This window comes from Leucopleurus acutus (assembly GCF_964270905.1).
Source record: "Leucopleurus acutus genome assembly, chromosome: 16".
In the NCBI taxonomy this organism is placed as follows: Eukaryota; Metazoa; Chordata; class Mammalia; order Artiodactyla; family Delphinidae; genus Leucopleurus; species Leucopleurus acutus.
In genome coordinates this window covers 73,128,627-73,147,169 of record NC_139158.1, presented here as the reverse complement: position 1 = coordinate 73,147,169, position 18,543 = coordinate 73,128,627, and the positions used below count along the sequence as shown (strand labels likewise).

The 18,543-nt window shown below is 51.4% G+C and overlaps 2 protein-coding genes across 4 annotated transcripts; one reads left to right on the top strand and one right to left on the bottom strand.

Annotated features, from left to right (window-relative positions):
* The first annotated feature begins 301 nt into the window (after positions 1-301).
* Positions 302-13,886, top strand: ACOT8 (acyl-CoA thioesterase 8). The gene is made up of 6 exons (XM_082856898.1): positions 302-501; positions 1,776-1,912; positions 7,466-7,691; positions 10,582-10,739; positions 11,265-11,459; positions 13,266-13,886. Exons 1-6 carry the CDS (start codon positions 383-385, stop codon positions 13,376-13,378), a joined length of 948 nt encoding a protein of 315 aa, XP_082713024.1. The 5' UTR covers positions 302-382; the 3' UTR covers positions 13,379-13,886.
* An 11-nt stretch (positions 13,887-13,897) lies between these two features.
* On the bottom strand, positions 13,898-18,543 carry SNX21 (sorting nexin family member 21). 3 transcript variants are annotated; one of them, XM_082856901.1, is made up of 3 exons: positions 18,269-18,543; positions 17,648-17,826; positions 13,898-14,583 (listed from the first exon to the last, which is right to left on the bottom strand). In XM_082856901.1, the coding sequence occupies exons 1-3, from the start codon at positions 18,528-18,530 to the stop codon at positions 13,909-13,911; spliced, it is 1,116 nt and encodes a 371-aa protein (XP_082713027.1). In that variant the 5' UTR covers positions 18,531-18,543; the 3' UTR covers positions 13,898-13,908. The 3 variants fall into 3 exon arrangements, with proteins under 3 accessions (XP_082713027.1, XP_082713026.1, XP_082713025.1); XM_082856900.1 differs by lacking the exon at positions 18,269-18,543 and having other exon boundaries at positions 17,655-17,788; XM_082856899.1 differs by lacking the exons at positions 17,648-17,826; positions 18,269-18,543 and adding an exon at positions 14,713-14,786.

The following is an 18,543-nucleotide window of genomic DNA, read 5'->3' as shown; positions in this document are numbered from 1 at the left end:
GTGGCCTGTTAACGGAGCTCAGGAGAAGCCCTCGGCCTGAGAGGGTTACCGTACGTTGGCCGGCGTCTTTGCTCTCTTGACAGAGGGGAAATGACACTCAGCCCTTATTACCCAGTCCCGGGGCTCCGCCCCCTCACGGTCACATCCAATCACACACGGGTTCCCCGGACTGGCACTCATTTTCTCCAATCGCTAGAGAGCAGGTGGGCACACTCACCCGAAGACTGACAGGATCACCGACCAATCATAACCTGCATCCCACTTTCTCAGGGCTTGAGGGGGACTTCCGGTTACTTAGCTTCTGCTGGAGGCTGCGCGTTCTGTCCAGGTGTCCGCGTGTTCCCCCGAGCGCAGGATCCCGGGCCGGCAGCAAGTGGGCTACATGTCGTCCCCGCAGGCCCTAGAGGACGAACAGGGCGGCGGCGATCCACCCGGGGACCTCCGCAGCGTCCTGGTCACCAGTGTGCTCAACCTCGAGCTGCTGGACGAGGATCTCTTCAGGTAGCCGGCCGCATCGGGCCCGCACCCACGCATTGGGTCAGAGGCTCCTGATCTTGCCTGCTGCCACCCCATTGCCCCTGCTTGTACCCCCCTGGACGAGGATGGGCTCTGCGCGAGATGCCTGTGCTGCGATTGGGAGGGAACTTGTGCCTGACAAAGCTGCCCCGGCTTCCTCCTCGACGCGGGGGTCTGTGCATTCCCACCCCTGGGATGTCCTGGCAATCTAGGCAAAAAGTGGTGACCCAAAGTATCCTTCTCAGCAGCCTCCCCTGAGGAATCATGTCCCAGGGAGAGCCAGTCCAGAAAGGGCAGTGATTTGTCCAAGGGCACAAACTTATCTGCAGCTCCTGCATATTCACTATAATTTCCTCTTACATTCCGCATCCCCACCACCACTAGGTGGGGTCTAGTAGCTCTTTATTCATTCTGAGGCCTGAGCCAGTTTCCTTCCTGATGCCGCTTAAATTCTTGACTGTAACTGGGGATTTAATAGTTTGGGCTTCCAAGGCTCCTCCTGGCTTATTGGAAGCTATCTTAGGTATTAACTTAGCCCCACTTAAACCAATTACAAATAACTCCCTGGAGGGCTATTTGCAATGCATTATATGAAAAAAGCTGGGCTGGGCAGTGGGAAGCTGGAGACCTAAATTCTTAATCCTCCACTGGGTTCATGCAATGGGCAAGACTTTTCACCTCCGGGGCCTGTTTCCTCATCTGTGCACTGAAGCGGTTAGACTTGAAGTCCGAGGGCCCTTCAAGCTCTAAATCTAGTTCTTTTAAGAACTGGGCTGTCAAGTTGAAGGGTGTAAGTGGCAGACCTTAATGCAGTCCCCCCCACAGTTTGTGGGGTTCATCTTGGTCTACTCAAGGGCTTGAGAGGCTTATGCCTTACCCTGGTATGGGCAATGGAAGAAACACTGGACTTGGGCTCAGAAGACCCGGATACTGCTCAGGATGGCAATGGTTGAGCTGTGTGTGTGTGTGTGACCTTGCTCAAGTCAGTTTCCCTCTCTGATCCCTGTTCTCATAGTATAAAATATGGGGATTGGTTCATTATCCTTGACTGAAATCCACAGAAGTTTGGGGCATCCTTAAGGCCTTGAAGTTGTAGGTAGAGTGGTGTTAGGATATTTGCCTGGGGAAAGGCTTTCACCAGATTCTCAAAGCATCCCAAACCCCAATCAGGTTAAGAGATCCTGCACTAGAGGCTCATTGAAGATTGTGGGATATGGCCCAGCACCCAAGTCTTTCCTGTTTTTCCCCTCTCCCCACAGAGGAAGGCATTACTGGGTACCCTCAAACCAGCGGCTGTTTGGGGGTCAGATCGTGGGCCAGGCTTTGGTGGCTGCAGCCAAGTCTGTGACTGAAGATGTCCATGTGCATTCCCTGCACTGTTACTTTGTTCGGAAAGGTAAACCAACCCCTCCCTTAACCCACCCCAGCACTGGTGGCCCAGCAGCCACTTCTTTCTGGCCTTGGGGAGCAGACTGAGGAGAAAGAGGGAGAGAGGTAGAGGGGGGAGGGGGGAGGGAGAGGGTTAATTGATCGCCCTTAGGGAAGCCTAAAGAGGAAGAAGGCCTGGGGCCAGGAAGAGCCTTAGACCCCATACCTGCTGAGATACTGGGTACTTGTTTTCTGGCCCACAGTGGCACAAGACTTTGGTGCTTAACTGTTCCCAGTGGGTCTTTTGTTCTTTATTCTTCATACACCTTCTGGTGCCAGTCCTGTGCTGGATCCTCAGAGGGGTGCTGAAACCTCTGCTGGGAGTTTGAGGCAGTCAGCTTAACTTGGAGAAGAGACCAGCCTGGGAAACAAGAGACCTTGGGTCTAGTCAGAGCTTTGCCATTGACTCACCAGGCGACCTTGAGTGAGATATAACCACCCTCCCCGACCCCCCCTTCATCCCACCTGAAAAATGCAGAAGGGGTGGGGCCAAGCAAGATCCCTGTAGCTGCTTACAGCTCTGGGATCAAATGAAGGAGAGGGTAATCTTTTAAAACCCACGCTCCCTTTTGAGAAACATAAAAATCTCGCTCCTAGGCAGATGCTCCCAATTTTAAGAGTCTCTGTCTTCTGCATGGTCCCATCAGCTGAGAATAATTTATGAAACTTTATATGTGATCTGTATTAAAAAAGACAATGGGTTTCCACCTTCATTTTACAAGTATAAAATAGTTAATAGTAAATACACCTTTTCGTACTACGTTCCCATGCCCCTCACTCCCCATCCTTTTACTTCCTTTACTTCCGTGACAGTCATTGCTATAAAGCATTTGAATACTGACCTTGGGGTGAGCCCCATTCTCAACTTTGATGCTAGCTGGGTGCAGATGCGCCCTTTGTTCCCTCAATTTGGTTGTAAACTCCAAAAGTGCTGGCCTTTTGATATTGTAATCCTTCTAGCCCAGTGAGACAGTTTTGTTTCATTTTTTGGGGGGTGGGGGCATTACCTGATCTCTCTGAATCAGTTTCATCATCTGGTTTCTGAAAAGAATTCTTAGTCTTTGCAGGTAAAGTATCTAGTGCAGGGCCTGGCATGATGTGGGTTTTCCATAAATGGTAATTATCATTACTTTTTGATGATGAACTTATGGGAATAATTAAAATTTGCATGTTACAGTGCGCAGCTGTGTACATTATCTTGTTTAATCCTTTTAAGTAAACAGCATTCCTGCCACTATTCTATGTATAAGGAACCTTGGACCCAAAGAGGTTATGTAAGAAGCTCCCATAGGGCTTCCCTGGTGGCGCAGTGGTTGAGAGTCCGCCTGCCGATGCAGGGAACACGGGTTCGTGCCCTGGTCTGGGAGGACTCCACATGCCGCGGAACGGCTGGGCCCGTGAGCCATGGCCGCTGAGCCTGCGCGCCCGGAGCCTGTGCTCCGGGAGTGCCAACACTAATAATCACCCATTATTTGTGTCCCTATCTGCTTCTTGAAAGGCTGCAAGACAGCTTAAAATAATTGGCAGTTATTATAGAACTATTAAAATAAAAGTCACAATTCCCTGGCGGTCCAATGGTTAGGACTCCATGCTTTCACTGCTGAGGGCCTGGGTTCGATCCCTGGTCGGGGAACTAAGATCCCGCAAGCTGTGTGGTGCAGCCAAAAATAAATCAGGTAATTAATTTTTTTTTTTTTTTTTTTTTTGCGGTACGCGGGCCTCTCACTGTTGCGGCCTCTCCCGTTGCGGAGCACAGGCTCCGGACGCGCAGGCTCAGCGGCCATGGCTCACGGGCTGAGCCGCTCCACGGCATATGGGATCTTCCCAGACCGGGGCACGAACCCGTGTTCCCTGCATCGGCAGGCGGACTCTCAACCACTGCGCCACCAGGGAACCCCAGTTAATTAATTTTTAAAATAAAATAAAAGTCAAGGCAGATTAGGAGTATGGGATTAACAGATACAAACTACTATACATAAAATAGATAAGCAACAAGGATTTACTGTGTACCACAGAGAATTATATTCAGCATATTGTAATAACCTATAATGGAATATAGTCTGCAAAAAAATTAAGTATGGGAAAAAATAAAACATTTGGGGCAAAAAAATTATTTTAAGAAGGATATTAAGTTTTTAATTTTTTTATTTTTTGGTCGGGCCGCACAGCTTGTGGGATCTTAGTTCTGAGACCAGGTATTGAACTCGTGCCCTCAGCAGTGAAAGCATGGAGTCCTAACCACCGGACCGCCAGGGAATTCCCTGGGACAAAATTTTCAAAAGTAATAATAAATAAAAGTCAAGGGCCAGGAGGCTAGTAGTAATGGGATTTGGGGGAAATAATTGTGTCAAAATACTAGGCTAAGGCATGTCATTGCAGTTTTATACAAAAGTTAGTTCCGAGCTTCCTGGCAGCAAGGCAAAAAGGGAAGCTCTCTTATTAGTTTGTGATGTGACACTCTACCAGGTACATCAAGATTTATAAACAATGATGGTGCTCCAATGATATATAGATATATTTTAAAATTTTTTTATTGGAGTGTAGTTGCTTTACCATGTTGCTAATGATACTTTTAATTAAAAGATACTGAGAGGTGGAGGTGTTGGTCCTTGGCCATTTATCATATCAATTCTCTTTCTAAAAGCCCAGTATAGAATGTTAGTCAGTTTGGGTTTTTTGTTTGTTTGTTTTTTGATTAAAAAAAGTATTTCCCAGGGCTTCCCTGGTGGCGCAGTGGTTGAGAATCCGCCTGCCAATGCAGGGGACATGGGTTCGAGCCCTGGTCCGGGAAGATCCCACATGCCGCGGAGCAACTAAGTCCGTGTGCCACAACTACTGAGCCAGAACTCTAGAGCCCGCGAGTCACAACTACTGAAGCCTGTGCGCCTAGAGCCTGTGCTCGACAACAAGAGAAGCCACTGCAATGAGAAGCCTGTACACCACAATGAAGAGTGGCCCCTGCTCGCCGCAACTAGAGAAAGCCCACGTGCAGCAACGAAGACCCAACTCAGCCAAAAATAAAATTAAGAAGAAAAGTATTTCTCTAGATAGGTAGAAGAATGTAATACAGGTGTTTTCTGACTTGGTATAGGTTTAAAGCATGGAGAATCTTGAGCAGGAGTCAAAAAACATTATTCTATAAAGGCAGAGTAAATATTTTAGGTTTTGTGGGCAAAAGCAATAGCAGATAGTATGTAAACAAAGGAACTTGGTCATATTTCAAAAAATGTTATTTACTACGGCATCAGTTTCCCTATCTATACAATGGTGATAAGACCCACTTTGCATAGTTCATGTGAGACCAACGTGAGAAAAGATACCTTAGCAACAATAAAAAAATTCATAAACAGAAACCTCCATTAAGTAGAGTTGGGAGACCAGAGCGGGGAGCGCTCATGCCCTGTAACAATAGCAGAGCCTGACAGGAAAAAGACTCCTTTCTGGCAAGGACTCAACCAATGAAAAGCCATGGGCTCTTTGTTTACTAGGGCCCTCCCAATTGCACTATACTATAGCCCTCCCTTTTCCCCTCTATAAAAGCATTCTCCTCTTGCTGGATGGGGACTTGCATGTGGCTCACTGTGGTTGCAGACCCTGAATTGCATTTCTCTGCTGATCCTGAAGAAACCCATCTTTGCTGGAGAAGTATCTGTCTGTCTGTTTCAGGTCCACATAACTAATGCACTCACTCCATAACTGTTATCTCACTTCTTTCAATATACTGCAGAGCCTACCAGCTCTGTTCCAATACAAATTTTAAAAAACAGGTCTGGAACTCATTCACACTGAAAGGTAAATCACTAGTAACTGAAAATACTGAATTTTAGCTTCAGCCCAAGGATTGGATGACAGCTTTTTTTTTTTTTTTTAATAGTTCGTTGATAGGGAAGGGAGGCCTCCTTCCCAGCCCCTGAAATCAGACTGCTTATGTAGCTGTCTCGTTTCTGGACTCTTGGGAAGCCCTTCTCAAAGGCCTTTGGCCTTGAGGAGCCCCCATTCTGATTAAAAATGCCCCTTTGGCATTGCTGGCTAACAGACCTGAGCAAACCCGCTGGGCTTCAGGGCTTCATAGGCGTGTTTATTGCTGTTGAATGAGCCCCCAGTGCCTGGCAGGCTCCCCATTTGGATGGGGTGGAGGAAGCAATGCTTCTCTAGACCTGCTTCTTTCATCTCAAAGTTGAAAATCATCCCCAAGACATCTTACCACCTACATGTCAGGGCTCTCCAAGGTCCGTCTGACTCAGACTAAAGGACTTCAGGGACACCAGGAAAACTCTCTCTAAAAACCCTCCCTGACCTGTTCATTGAGGGTTAATAGTCCTCACGCTGGGGCCAGTGTCTCCCATCCTGTCTTGTGAGCACAGATAGCGAAGGAGAAGGGTCAGGTTGACTTCCATTTGCTTTAGGGATGAAGGGACTGACAGCAGGCTTTTCCTGGGAGAATGAATATCAGACAGTGGCCAAACCATATATAAAAAGAGAACTCTGAGCCACAACTGGTAGCAACTAGCACAGGAAGCCAACCTACTATCTACAAGTCAGGCTTGGAGGAAGTCAGACCACCATTTCTAGCAGCCAGTCCAGGAAGCCAAACCATAGTCCCTGTAATGATCAGCCCCTAATGGCCAGGACTTGATGAATAACTGAGAGCTTCCCTAATTTTTGCCCCTGCTTCCAACTTAGGACTAACTGGGGAAAGCCAAACATCACCAATTACATAGGCTGCCCTGCTTCTAGTTAGCCTGCCTATCACCATGCCAGCAGCCTCCAAGCAGGGCATACCTGAAATCTTTTTTTTCACTACAAAGCTTTCCCGCTCCTCCATGTGCCTTTGAGTCTCTGCAAGCGGAAGTGATTATGGCTGACTCCCTTGATGCACTAAACTCTGAATAAATAACCTTTGCTTGTTCTCAAAAAAAAAAAAAGAAAGAAAGAAAAGAAAAACAAAAACAAAACAGGCAGCAGGCCAGATTTGCTGACCCCTGATCTAGAAGAATGGTACCGGGTTCATGACAAGATCCCAGTCACAGAAGGAATAAGACAAAAGCTGAGAGTATTTTATTGAACAAACACAGAGCACTTACTACGTGCCAGATATTATTCTGAATACTTTACGACTCTGAACTAATTTAATCCTCATTAAAATCCTGAGAGGTGTGAACACTATGATGATCCCCATTTCACAGATGCGTTAACTGCTCAGAGGTTAAGTGACTTTCCCAAGGTCACACAGCTGGTGAGTGTCAGAGCCGGACTTGGAATGCAGGGGATCTGGCAGTGTCCCTTCTGTCCTGTGCTATTGACGGAGTGGATCTCCACCTGCACGGGGAGCATCCCAATGACAGGGTCTAGGGTTCTTTCCCCAGTACCTGGGCTTCATCAGGCCTCAGTCAGTAGCTACCAAGCAGAAAAGGAATGGAGAACAAGCAACAGAGGGGCCTGTCCAGCCATGGTGATGGTGAGAGGGCCTACAGGGCTCAGTTGGGCTCACCGTGTGCTGTGTGCCCTTTGCCTGCTGCAGGGGACCCGAAGGTGCCGGTGCTGTACCAGGTGGAACGGACGCGAACAGGGGTGAGCTTCTCCGTGCGCTCCGTGAAGGCTGTGCAACACGGCAGGCCCATCTTCATCTGCCAGGCCTCCTTCCAGAAGGCCCAGCCCAGCCCTGTGCAGCACCAGTTCTCCATGCCTACCGTGCCCCCGCCGGAAGAGCTGCTTGGCCACGAGGCCCTCATTAACCAGTATTTAAGGTGAGAGACCTCAAGGTCCCAGGACAGTGTTCAAACTGCAGTCGCCACCTGTTAGCAGGCCATGGAGTCCTTTAGTTGATCTCGGCCAGCATTTTAAAAAGCTGGACTAGGGAATTCCCTGGCAGTCCAGTGGTTAGGGCTCTGTGCTTCTACTGCAGCGGGCACGGGTTCGATCCCTGGTTGGGGAACTAAGATCCCACGAGCCATGAGGCACGGCCGGGGTGGGGGCGGGGCACGGGGAAGCTGGACTAGAAAAGAAGATACTAGACTGTATTGCCTGTAGTAAGGGTAGGCATCCTTTTGTGAAACATTAGTTTCAGTTGTGTGTGAGAGCATGTGTGCCCATGGGTGGGTGTTGGATCATGGTGTGAAATGCAGGGCTTCCTATTCAGCCAGTTCAGGTACTGTTACAGCTTTCCTACTGTTTAAATACTGAAATACTTCTGTAACTGTTGGTAAATACATCCCCAGTCCCTGAGTGGTCCCCCTTCTCTTCCAGGGTCACCCATGACCCAGCAGCCTAGGAGTTAATGCCTGCCAGGGGTGAGGGTCCTGCTGCAGAGCTGTGGCCCTGCTGCCTTTGCCTTAGTGCATGTTAAGTATTTTGAATGTCACCTGGTAAAATAGGTTTCTTACTTGAATCACAGCTAATAAAGTTGGGAAAATGCTGGGGCAGTGGAAAGAGCTCTGGGTCCTGACACAGGACAAGTCACGTGGATTTGTTATGGCAAGTCCATGTGCCCAACTTGCACAGTGAGGCCAAACCAACCGAAACATCGGAGTTTGGAGCAGAGAAAGGTTTATTCCAAGGCCATGCAAGGAGATGGGTGGCTTATGCTCTAAAAAACCCCGAGCTCCCTGAAAGGCTCTAGAGCGCAGGCTCAGTAGTTGTGGCACACGGGCCTAGTTGCTCCGCAGCATGTGGGATCTTCCCAGACCAGGGATCAAACCTATGTCCCCTGCACTGGCAGATGGATTCTTAACCACTGCACCACCAGGGAAGTTCCTCCTGAAGGGTTTTGGCAAAGCATTTTTAAAAGCCAGGTAAAGGAGGAGGGTTGCAGGGCAGGTGATCAGCTCATGCACAATTCTCTGATTGGCTGATGGTGAGGTAAGAGGGCAGTTAACATTGTTAGTCCTTAAGCTCCAGGAGGCCTGGGGCTATGTGCTCATGGTCATCAAGTAGTTGACATCTTTCATTTGGCTGGGGTGGGGGTGGGGGGTGTGGTTAGCATCTGTAAAACAACTCAGGAGATATGCATCATATGCTGTTATCTAGGTACTTCAGAGAGTAAAGCAGAGGATATGGGGGAAGGGCCTGTCCCAGGAAGGCCCCATAGGGTCCTGCTCTGTTACAGTTCCCCTCCTCAATCTTGAGGAGAACAGGTTTTGAACAATAAAAGGAATAGAGGTTCAGATAAGGAGGTTAATCATAAACTTGACAGAGGTATCCACAGGGTCCTGCTCGGTTATAGATTGGGGCCAGGGCTCCACTTCCCACCTGCTGTGTTGCTTTGCTCGACTCCCCAGCCTCTCAGAGCCCTGCTTCATCTAAAAAATGGGAATGGCTGCTTTTGCCCTGCAGACTTCACAGCTGTATCGTAAGGAGAGCCCCGCCGCCTTGTGCAGCAGTCAGGGCTGTCAGCCCGGTGTGATGGAACAGACGTGCATGTGCACCTGGGAAAAGCCTGGGTTCAAATCTAGACTCTGCCCCTGCCAGCTGTGTGAGTTTGGCAAGTTGCTTTTCCACTCTGTGCCTGTGTCCTCAGTTGTAAAATGGTGCCAATCAGAATTTCTACCTTATAAGGCTGCTGTGAGGATTACACAAGATAACAAGGCCCTCAGCGAGTGCTCAGTAAATTGTAGTTACATCACTTTTGACAGAGAAGAATAAGCACGGAGCCTGGTATGCGTTCAGAGCTCCAAAATGTTTGAGAAATGAAAGGAGGACATTGTTCTTAAAGGTCCCTGAATCTAGAGCTGTGTGTCCCATAAGGAAGCCACTAACTACAGGTGGCTGTATTAAGTTAATTAACATTAAATAGAAATAATTCAGCTCTGGTCCTCGGTCACACTGGCCACATTTCAAGCCCTCAACAGCTACATGTGTCTCGTGGCTAGCTACCACAGCGGACAGTGCAGCCACAGACCATACTATCATCACAGAAGGTTCTGTCAGACAGGGCTCAAAAGGATAGGGATGGAAACGGAAATACCAGGGAAGAGCCTAGGGGCACAAGGGGTGTCCTTACTGTGGCGGGCTTCCCTGGAAATGGGCTCCTCTCCCTGGAACACAGTGTCCCCAGTTGCTCAGGGTTAGGTAAGTCAGTCCAAGTAGGGCAGCCTGTTTCCTGAGTGTTAGAATAGAGAAGTGGTTAAGAGTGTGAACCGAGGAGCCAGACTGGGTCTCAATCCCGCGCCCCTCCACCTCCTGAGCAGGCTACCTGCACCCTCTGTGCTTGCTTCACTTATCAGATGGCAGTGAGAACAGCATGGATCTCACAGAGGTGTTGACGGGTGAGTTCATGTGTGTGAAGTGCCTGGAACAGGGCCTGTCACAGGGTACACCACATGACTAGATGATGTGTTGGCTTCATATGCCTTATCTTGTCTCCTCCACAGTACTTACTATGAGGTAGGTGACTGTCATTATCCACATTTTGCAGATGGGAAAAAGGCTGAGCGATGACTAACTTGCACCAGGCCAGAGGACTCATGAGTGGCAAAGAAAGGATGCAAATCTATCCTATCTTGCCTGCCAGAGGGGAGGGGAGCTTTGGGGATAAGTCAGGAGTCCCTGTGGAGGAATGACGGGGGTCAGAAGAGGCGGCTCAGAGGACAGGCTCCCCATCTTCCTGGGTCTCCCCGTCCCTCTCCCCTTTACTTTCAGGGACCCTAACCTCCAAGAGAAGTACCGAGTGGGGCTGAACCGAATTGCTGCCCAGGAGGTGCCCATTGAGATCAAGCTGGTAAACCTACCCAGTCTGAGCCAGCTGCAGAGCATGGAGCCCAAACAGATGTTCTGGGTGCGAGCCCGGGGCTACATTGGTAAGAGGACCCCATGGCCTGAAAGGAAACGCTCTCCGGGGGCCTAGACCTGTACCTCATTTGCCCTTTGTGGCCTTGGGCATGTTACTTCCCCACTCTGGGCCTGTTTACTTATCTGCATGATGGGGAGGTTGGCTCAGCCCTTTGTATGGGGAGAACGGGCAGGTGACTGTAATCCTAATGTTGGTCCTTTCTGGGGAAGGCAAGGCACCTTGCCAAGATTCTTCCCCAGGTCCCCTGCTAAGCATCAGATGTCTTTGTGCAAACTGGAAGAAGACACCTCGGGGGTCCACGGTGGGAGACTTGGGGACTGAAGATTGGATTTCAGTCCTCACCTGCACCTGCCCCCCTCCCATCCCTGTCTCCCTTATCGCCCATCACACACACACACCTTGGGCCAGGTGCCCTTGGGCAGTGAACAGTCTGCACACCTATGCACGGCAGCCCCTTTCTCCCTACCTCCCTGCAGGTCCTGAGCTGTAAAGCCCAGGAGCCCAGGGCTGATGGGGCCGGAATCTGTTGCAGGGGAGGGCGACATGAAGATGCACTGCTGCGTGGCAGCCTACATCTCGGACTATGCCTTCCTGGGCACAGCACTGCTGCCCCACCAGTTGCAGCACAAGGTGCACTTCATGGTCTCCTTGGATCACTCCATGTGGTTCCATGCCCCTTTCCGAGCTGACCACTGGATGCTCTATGAGTGTGAGAGCCCCTGGGCCGGTGAGTGTGGGACCATGGGGGATGAGGGTGCTGACCCTGGGAGGGCAGGGAGCCTGCTTTCTTGGGTGATGCTGTCCGCCACCCACTTTCTATGGAGCACCACACAGATCACTCAGTTCCTCTTCTGCTTCCCTAGGCTGTGGTATCCTTGTCTTCAAAATGACAGGGTGAGGCCTGAGGATGGGACACCTGCTCAGCTCTTAATTTCTGTAACATGCTGGCAATATGATTCAGTTTATCTCAGAGACTCAGTTCTAGTCCCAGAACCACTTCAGATTACCTGTGTGATCTTGGGCAAGTCCCATCTCCTCTCTGAGCCTGTTTCCCCATCTCAACAAATAGGGTTGCATTAAAACAGAGGTATCCAAAGCTGGTGGCCCATCAGACCACCACTTGGGGGAGCTTTTTCTGAACATTCTCAGATTCCATCCCTAAGATTCTGACTCTGCAGCTCTTGGATGAGATCCAGGAAACTATTTTTAAGAAGCTCCCAGGACTTCCCTGGCGGTCCAGTGGTTAAGACTCCGTGCTTTCACTGCAAGGGGCACAAGGTTTGATCCCTGGTCGGGGAACTAAGATCCCACATGCTGCACGGCGCAGCCAAAAAATTAAAAAAAGAAAAAAGCTCCCTAAGTGATTCTGACAATTAACCTGGTTGAGGGTCAGGGCACTCGGCGTTCTCTAAGGGCCCCACTGCTTGGATACTCCTTATAGTGTTGAGAGAAACCCAGACTCGTTCATCAGTGCCTAGTCTCAGAGCCCTGGGTTCCTTTCCAAGGAAGTGCATTTCAAACAAAGAAAAGCCTTGCTTTGTGAACCAGGGACAAAACTGGAGGGACTTCTTATACTCAGGGAAGGGGGGCTCTCGAGCACCGACAGCATCACAGTAAAGGAGCCGCCACCTGAAGTTAGGACTCTTGGGTTCATGTTTGGCCTGAGCCTTAAGGCCAAGTTCCTGAGCCTCTCTGGATTTGACTGGCATCATCTGGAACATGGGACAAGGCCTAAGTGAGCTGTTCTGCATATAAGAGAAACCAGCAGTTCCCTTCCTAAATAATCAGACTAAGGCCCTGGGCTAGCAAGGGAGAATCTCCACTTGGGGAGGGGGGTGGCCAGGCCTCACAGCTCCACGTCCTGTCCTCCGAGCCCCTTTGTCCCTGTGGGGATGGAGGTGGGGTTTTTTTTTTTGTTGGTTTGTTTGTTTGAATGAATTACCAGCCTGGAGGGCCTGGTTTGATTTATTATAAAGGGAACTGATGGGGGCTTCCCTGGTGGTGCAGTGGTGGCAGTCCGCCTGCCGATGCAGGGGACACGGGTTCGCGCCCTGGTCTGGGAAGATCCCACATGCCGCAGAGTGGCTGGGCCCGTAAGCCATGGCCGCTGAGCCTGCGCGTCCAGAGCCTGTGCTCCGCAACGGGAGAGGCCACAGCAGTGAGAGGCCCGCGTACCGCAAAAAAAAAAAAAGGGGGAACTGATGGGTTTCCTCACACAGGTGGCCAGAAGTGGGGCAGATCTGGTTAGCTGAGCTACTGAACCAGACTGTTCCCAGAACATATCCCCTTGGGATTTTTTTGAGGAAGCCAGCAGATATGTGAAAGTGCTTTTAAACCATCAAGTGGGATTCCCATGGGAGGAGTTACCCCTGATGACCAACCATAATAGGCTCTTACAAGGGTGCCTGGAGATTGGGAGTGACCAGAACACTGAGCGTACCCTGGCATGGGGTGGCCCAACCTGAGTTGTACGTTTTTCAAGGAGGGCATTTGGCTGGGTGGAAGGAAACAGTTCTCTCCCTTATCTTCGCAGGTGGCTCCCGGGGCCTAGTTCATGGGCGGCTGTGGCGTCGGGACGGGGTCCTGGCTATGTCCTGTGCCCAGGAGGGCGTGATCCGAGTGAAGCCCCGGGACTCAAAGCTGTAGCCAGAGGTACCAGCTTGGTCTGGGGCTTCAAGGATCTCCCTTCTCCCCCGACTCCTGAGGCAGGAGTTACCATCCAGGGCTGGGCCTTTGGTCCTGAACATGGAATAAAGAGACTTCTACCAGTGGAGCTGCTGGCTTTTAATCCCCCTTGGCCGGAACTGCAGCCCTCCCTCCAGCCATCAACCCCAGGACTCCTGGGCCAGAGTTCCTGGCCCTTAGCCAGGCTGGCTCGGAGGCCCGAGGAAAAGGGACCGTTGACCCTGACCTGGGGCACAGCCCCCAGAATTCATAAGCTTGAGAGGCCGCGCCAGACTTTCTCCCTGCACCATCCTAGCCCAAGCTTGTCCTGAGCCCAGCTCAACAGAAGAAGCACATTTCTTCCGTCTGCTACAAATCCTTTGTGGAACTTCTAGGGGTTCCCAGCACTCCTGGTCACCTCCCAACTGCTGTCCGTGTCCTCATCCGCCCCTACCCCACTTCCCATCCTGGGGCAGTGCCTCTCCCCACAGTGGCCTTAAGTCTAGGTGTGGTTAGTCCAGCACCTCCTTGATGAGTAGTTCTTTGAGACTGGGGGGTGGCGTGGGCGTCAGGCCTGCCTCTTGCAGGGCCTGGAGCCGGGCCTCTGATTGGTGTTTGTCCAGGCCCAGGTGCCAGGAGAGCCGCACGTGGGCCTCCAGAAAGGGTGCCAGAAAAGGGTGAGGGCTCTTGTCCCCCAGCAGCTGTAGGGCCTTCTCACAGCATGCCCGGGCCTCCCCAGGGTCCTCCAGCTCCTGGTGGCACACAGCCAGCCCCGCCAGGGTCAGCAGAGGGCGGTCTGGGCCTGAGGGGACACCCAGCTGGGCCTGCAGCTGCCAGGCGTTGGCCCAGAGCGCCAGGGCCTCGCGGTAGAGGCCAGTGCAGGTGAGGCTCTGCGCCCGCCGCAGCTCCGGCAGCACAAAGAAGTCTTGCAGGTCCGGGGCCTGGCGCAGCTCAGGGACTGCCTGGAGGTGGCCCAAAAACTGCTCGAAGGCCCGGCTGCGGCGGGCGATGGTCTCTGCGGTAAAGTTCCGGCGCAGGCGCTTGCGGGGGAAGGAGATGGCAGCCATGGGGCCCCGGAACTGCCGCTGCAGGTTTCGGTGCAACCGCTCAAAGTCCGAGTATCGGCGGGAGATCTGGGCTGGCTGGCGACCCGGTGGCCCCGGGCCCATCACGGCGAGGGTGTAGAGCTGCGGGGGAGGGTGGGGGTCAGGGCAGGTGCAAGGTGTCCCCGGGACCCTTCCCTCTCACTTCCAGCTCTCTTCCCCCACCTCTTCCCTTCACCCCCGAGGCTGCTGGGGAGCCCAGTCTCATCTTACCTGAGGCTCATCTGAAATGACCCAGGCCCAAGGCAGCATGGGGAGAAAAAGACAGAGATGAGCTTCAGCGCCTGGTCCAGCCACCCCCTCTGCCCCTCCTAGGGAGTACTCCCTTCACATAGGGCAGTGAGCTCTTCTAACAGCCCCTCTGGAAAACCAGCCGAGGGCCGAAACCCAGGCCCATCTCTTGGGCCTCTAGAGCCAGCCTTTAGGATCAGCTTGGAGTTTCATTCCACCCTGGATACATAGCCCCACATCCCTGGCCAGGTTATTCCAATCCAGACCCAGAACACAGGTCTTCAGACAGCCCCAGTAGCGACCAGTGTGAAAAGTGCACTGGGACCCAAGTTCTAACCTCAGGTCAGGTGCTCCCTCACTATGTGATGTCAAGCAGGGCAGTCCCCTTCTTGGGTCCGCTTCCGACTCTAGTGACTGGAGCGCTGGCCCAGCTCACTGTTTACTTAGGTGTGGGACGTGTGCAAACGTTGGTACCTGGCTGGTTTAGGGGGTATGTACTGGAGTAAATAACACTGAATCAGAGGCAGGAGGCGATGCCCCCACTAATGCTCTGTGAACCTTTCTGACTGCACATTGAGAAGCTCTCAGTTTGGTTTAAAAAAGCCCTTTTCATCTCCATTTTTAGAATGGACTCTCAGGTCAGAGCCTTCTTCAGGCAGCAGCATCCAGGCAGGGCTTAATGACTCTCAGGTCAGAGCCTTCTTCAGGCAGCAGCATCCAGGCAGGGCTTAATGACACTCTCACTGCTTTTATTTTTACGGTTATCTTCTCTTTATGGCAAGTGAGCCTTTCCATATACAGTTGTGCTATAAAGTTGTCTTTTAAACTTATTTTTAAAAAATAGGTTTATTTGAAGAGAAACGTGAAGCACAGAATGTACAAGTAGCATTTAGATAGGACAAGAATTGTGAGGGTGCTGGAGGTTTGGGAAACACTGAACAAGATGACCACTAAGCTTCCCCCCAGGTCCGAGAACCCAAATATAGATTAATCTGTAATCATGCTGAGCTAACAGGTCTAAAGGGGGGATTAGCAAGCATTCGATGTTGAAAGCATACTAACACCAAACCGAGATTCTTCTCTCGAATTTGTTCTGTGACACTGCCAATATCCTAGCCACCCCTGGTCAGTTCGGTTTGCCTGCTCTATCCTTCCCTTGAAGATTCACAGTGTACATTAATATTCAGGATTGAAAAGTTTAACAATAAAGAAACTTATTTTACTCTCGTTCAATTCTGCATTCCCCAAACATTGCATATTGACTGTAAAAACTTTTTTTTTTTTAAAGAACAGTTATTGATATTCCAGGGAGGGAACCAATTTTCTGCTGAACACATTTCAGGAAGCACTGGTCTATAGTGACCCTTTATGCTTATCTAGCTTTTATTTTCGTTTGTAATTTCTGGACAAAAACCCATTTTACATCCATTATCTTATCCTTTTACTGTCCCGCTGAGATAGGTAATGAGAGTCACTCCATTAACTGAGCGCCTACCCTGCACCACGTGCTGTGCCTAGCTCTTCACATCTACTATTTTATCATCACGACAGCACTGCCCGGAAGCCATCCTTACCTCCGTTTGACAGCTCAGGAAGCAGGCCCCAAGAGGGGGCAAAGGGCTCAACGACCTCCCCTTAGGCCGGTAAATGGCCCAGCTGGGACTCAAACCCAGGCCGACCTAATTCCAAAGCCTGTGCTCTTAACCCCCAGGAGATGTTAAAGCAGGATTTAGGGTCCCCATCAAACAAAGAGAAGATTCGTTTCCCCAGACCTGGGCCAGGCCAAACTTGGCTCTATCTTGTCATTCTCTTCCCAGAGTTGCCCGCATACTTCCTTGTCTCCCAGCTGCTACCGATCCTTGGCGCCCCCTTCCTGTGCATGACCCCCAGCCAGGACTTTCGCCACTTAAGATCTGATCATCGGAGTCAATCCCTGCTCAAATGGGAGCAGTCGCCCCATGGGCGTGGCCCTTTCTTCACTAAGAGCTGCAGAGAGGGGTGGAGAAGCCCAGACGTGGGACAGGGCTCCAGGCCCCCTTCCTGCTGAGTCAGAAATGGAGGAGGGTGGTGAAGAGGAGGGAAGTGAGAGGCAGGGAGTTGCTGCTGCCATGACCAGCCAGGTCAGGCTGGGTTTCAGGACCGGGACCACCGAATTCGCCATGTGTTTCTCCTTTCCACAGCCAGGAAATCAGGGCCTCCCCACTGCACCGATCTTCACCCCAACCCTACCCATCCCATAAATCCAGTCCTTAGGACAAACATTCTGTACAGGTGTGGGTGCTGGAGAGCTGACTTTCCTGGGTTGTAAAGAGGGTACAACAGGCCCTAGAGGCCAGACATTTTCAACCCAAAGGTAAGTAATAATAATAGAACTACCATTTTATCGAGCACTTCACGATGCCAGGTGCAACGCTAAGGGCTTTCTATGCACTGTCTCATTTGATTTCTGCGACAATCCTGGGCATTATCCCTTTGTTCAGATGAGGAAACAGGGTCGTCAAAGTTTCGCAATTCACCCAAAGTCAAACGACTGGTAGTAACTGGGATCCAAAACCCATTTTTCTAACCACTAACCAATGCAACTTGGATCTCAAGTCTGACTCAGATAATATTCTTCCTTGTGTATCTTGCATCTTGCGACGATTTGAAAAACCAGGGAGCAGGGGACACGCACACTATTTCTTAGTCTCAGAACCAGGACTGGATAGGTCCATAGTCCCTCAAAAAAGTTTTAAGTCATTTGCCTGAGGATTTGCTCAAGTTACATCCCCTTTCTGGCTTCAGTTTCCCCATCTGTAAAATGGGGCAGCCACTTACAACTACACAGCCAGATCCCCCAGGAAGCTGGCGTTTTCCCTACTTTCTCTTAGCCAGACTTCTAGACTCACAGCCCAGGGATTCCTGGACCCTCACTCACCACGTACTTGGAGGGCGGGTCCTTGACCACGTTGGCGCTGGTCACCTCAAAGAGCAGCCGCTGGGGTACCAGGGTGTTCCGGGACTTCTTCCAGAAATCTTGCAACTGCCGTGTCAGAAGCTGACTACCCCGCTGCCCATCAGGTGGGGGACTCCGTTCTGCATGAGCACAGGATGTGCCTGGGGCCAGGTTCCACATAAATTACATGCCCTGACCTCATTCATCCTCCCAACAAATGACAAAGGATTTATCCCCATTTGACATAAATGGAAACGGAGGGCCAGAGAGGGGGCCTGGTGTCAAACACCTGCCCGGCAGACAGTAGATGTTAAATAAATATCTCCACCCCCAAAACATTGCTAGCACATTACTACCATTTGTATCCCAGACCCTGTACATATCATGCCCTAAACAACCCGGGATGGGAGTGATTTCCCCTATTTGACACAAGGGAACTTAGCTGAGAGAGGTGTTGTGACTCTCTCAAGGTCACACAGCCAAGAGGTGGCTGGGGCACTTAAAGAGAAGTGTCTGCGTTTCGGCTGGATCAGCTCGGGAACGCGGCTGGAGTGGAGGCCTAATCGAGCCCCAGGGTTCCCGCCTCCATCCTCCCGCACTCGCCTGCGTCTTCTCCCGCCGCCCGGTCACCATCGGGCAGCGGGTCGGGGTCAGCCTCCTCGTCGTCCTCGTCGTCCTGGTCCTCGTCGTCCTCGGCACTGGTGAAGCTCAGGGTGCCGCTGAGGCGGGACGACAGGCCCTCGGCGTCGTCGTCCTCCAGTTCCGAGCTCTCCGGGAACTGCTCGGCCTCGGGGCCGGCCGCTGCCTCCCCGGGGCCGTCGCCGGTCAGGGCGTGCCGCAGCCGGTGCAGGAGCCGCGAGGCCATGGCACCCCGGGGG

What these genes read in the sequence shown, in the direction of transcription:
- ACOT8 (XM_082856898.1), top strand. Translation starts at nt 383, where the DNA reads ATGTCGTCCCCGCAGGCCCTAGAGGACGAACAGGGCGGCGGCGATCCA. An exon ending in CTGGACGAGGATCTCTTCAG is followed by an intron (nt 502 to 1,775) that starts GTAGCCGGCCGC and finishes CTCTCCCCACAG; the next exon opens with AGGAAGGCATTACTGGGTAC. An exon ending in GCGAGCCCGGGGCTACATTG is followed by an intron (nt 10,740 to 11,264) that starts GTAAGAGGACCC and finishes AATCTGTTGCAG; the next exon opens with GGGAGGGCGACATGAAGATG.
- SNX21 (XM_082856901.1), bottom strand. Translation starts at nt 18,530, where the DNA reads ATGGCCTCGCGGCTCCTGCACCGGCTGCGGCACGCCCTGACCGGCGAC. An exon ending in GGCGGCGGGAGAAGACGCAG is followed by an intron (nt 17,827 to 18,268) that starts GCGAGTGCGGGA and finishes ACCTGGCCCCAG; the next exon opens with GCACATCCTGTGCTCATGCA. An exon ending in ACCCGCCCTCCAAGTACGTG is followed by an intron (nt 14,584 to 17,647) that starts GTGAGTGAGGGT and finishes CCTCCCCCGCAG; the next exon opens with CTCTACACCCTCGCCGTGAT.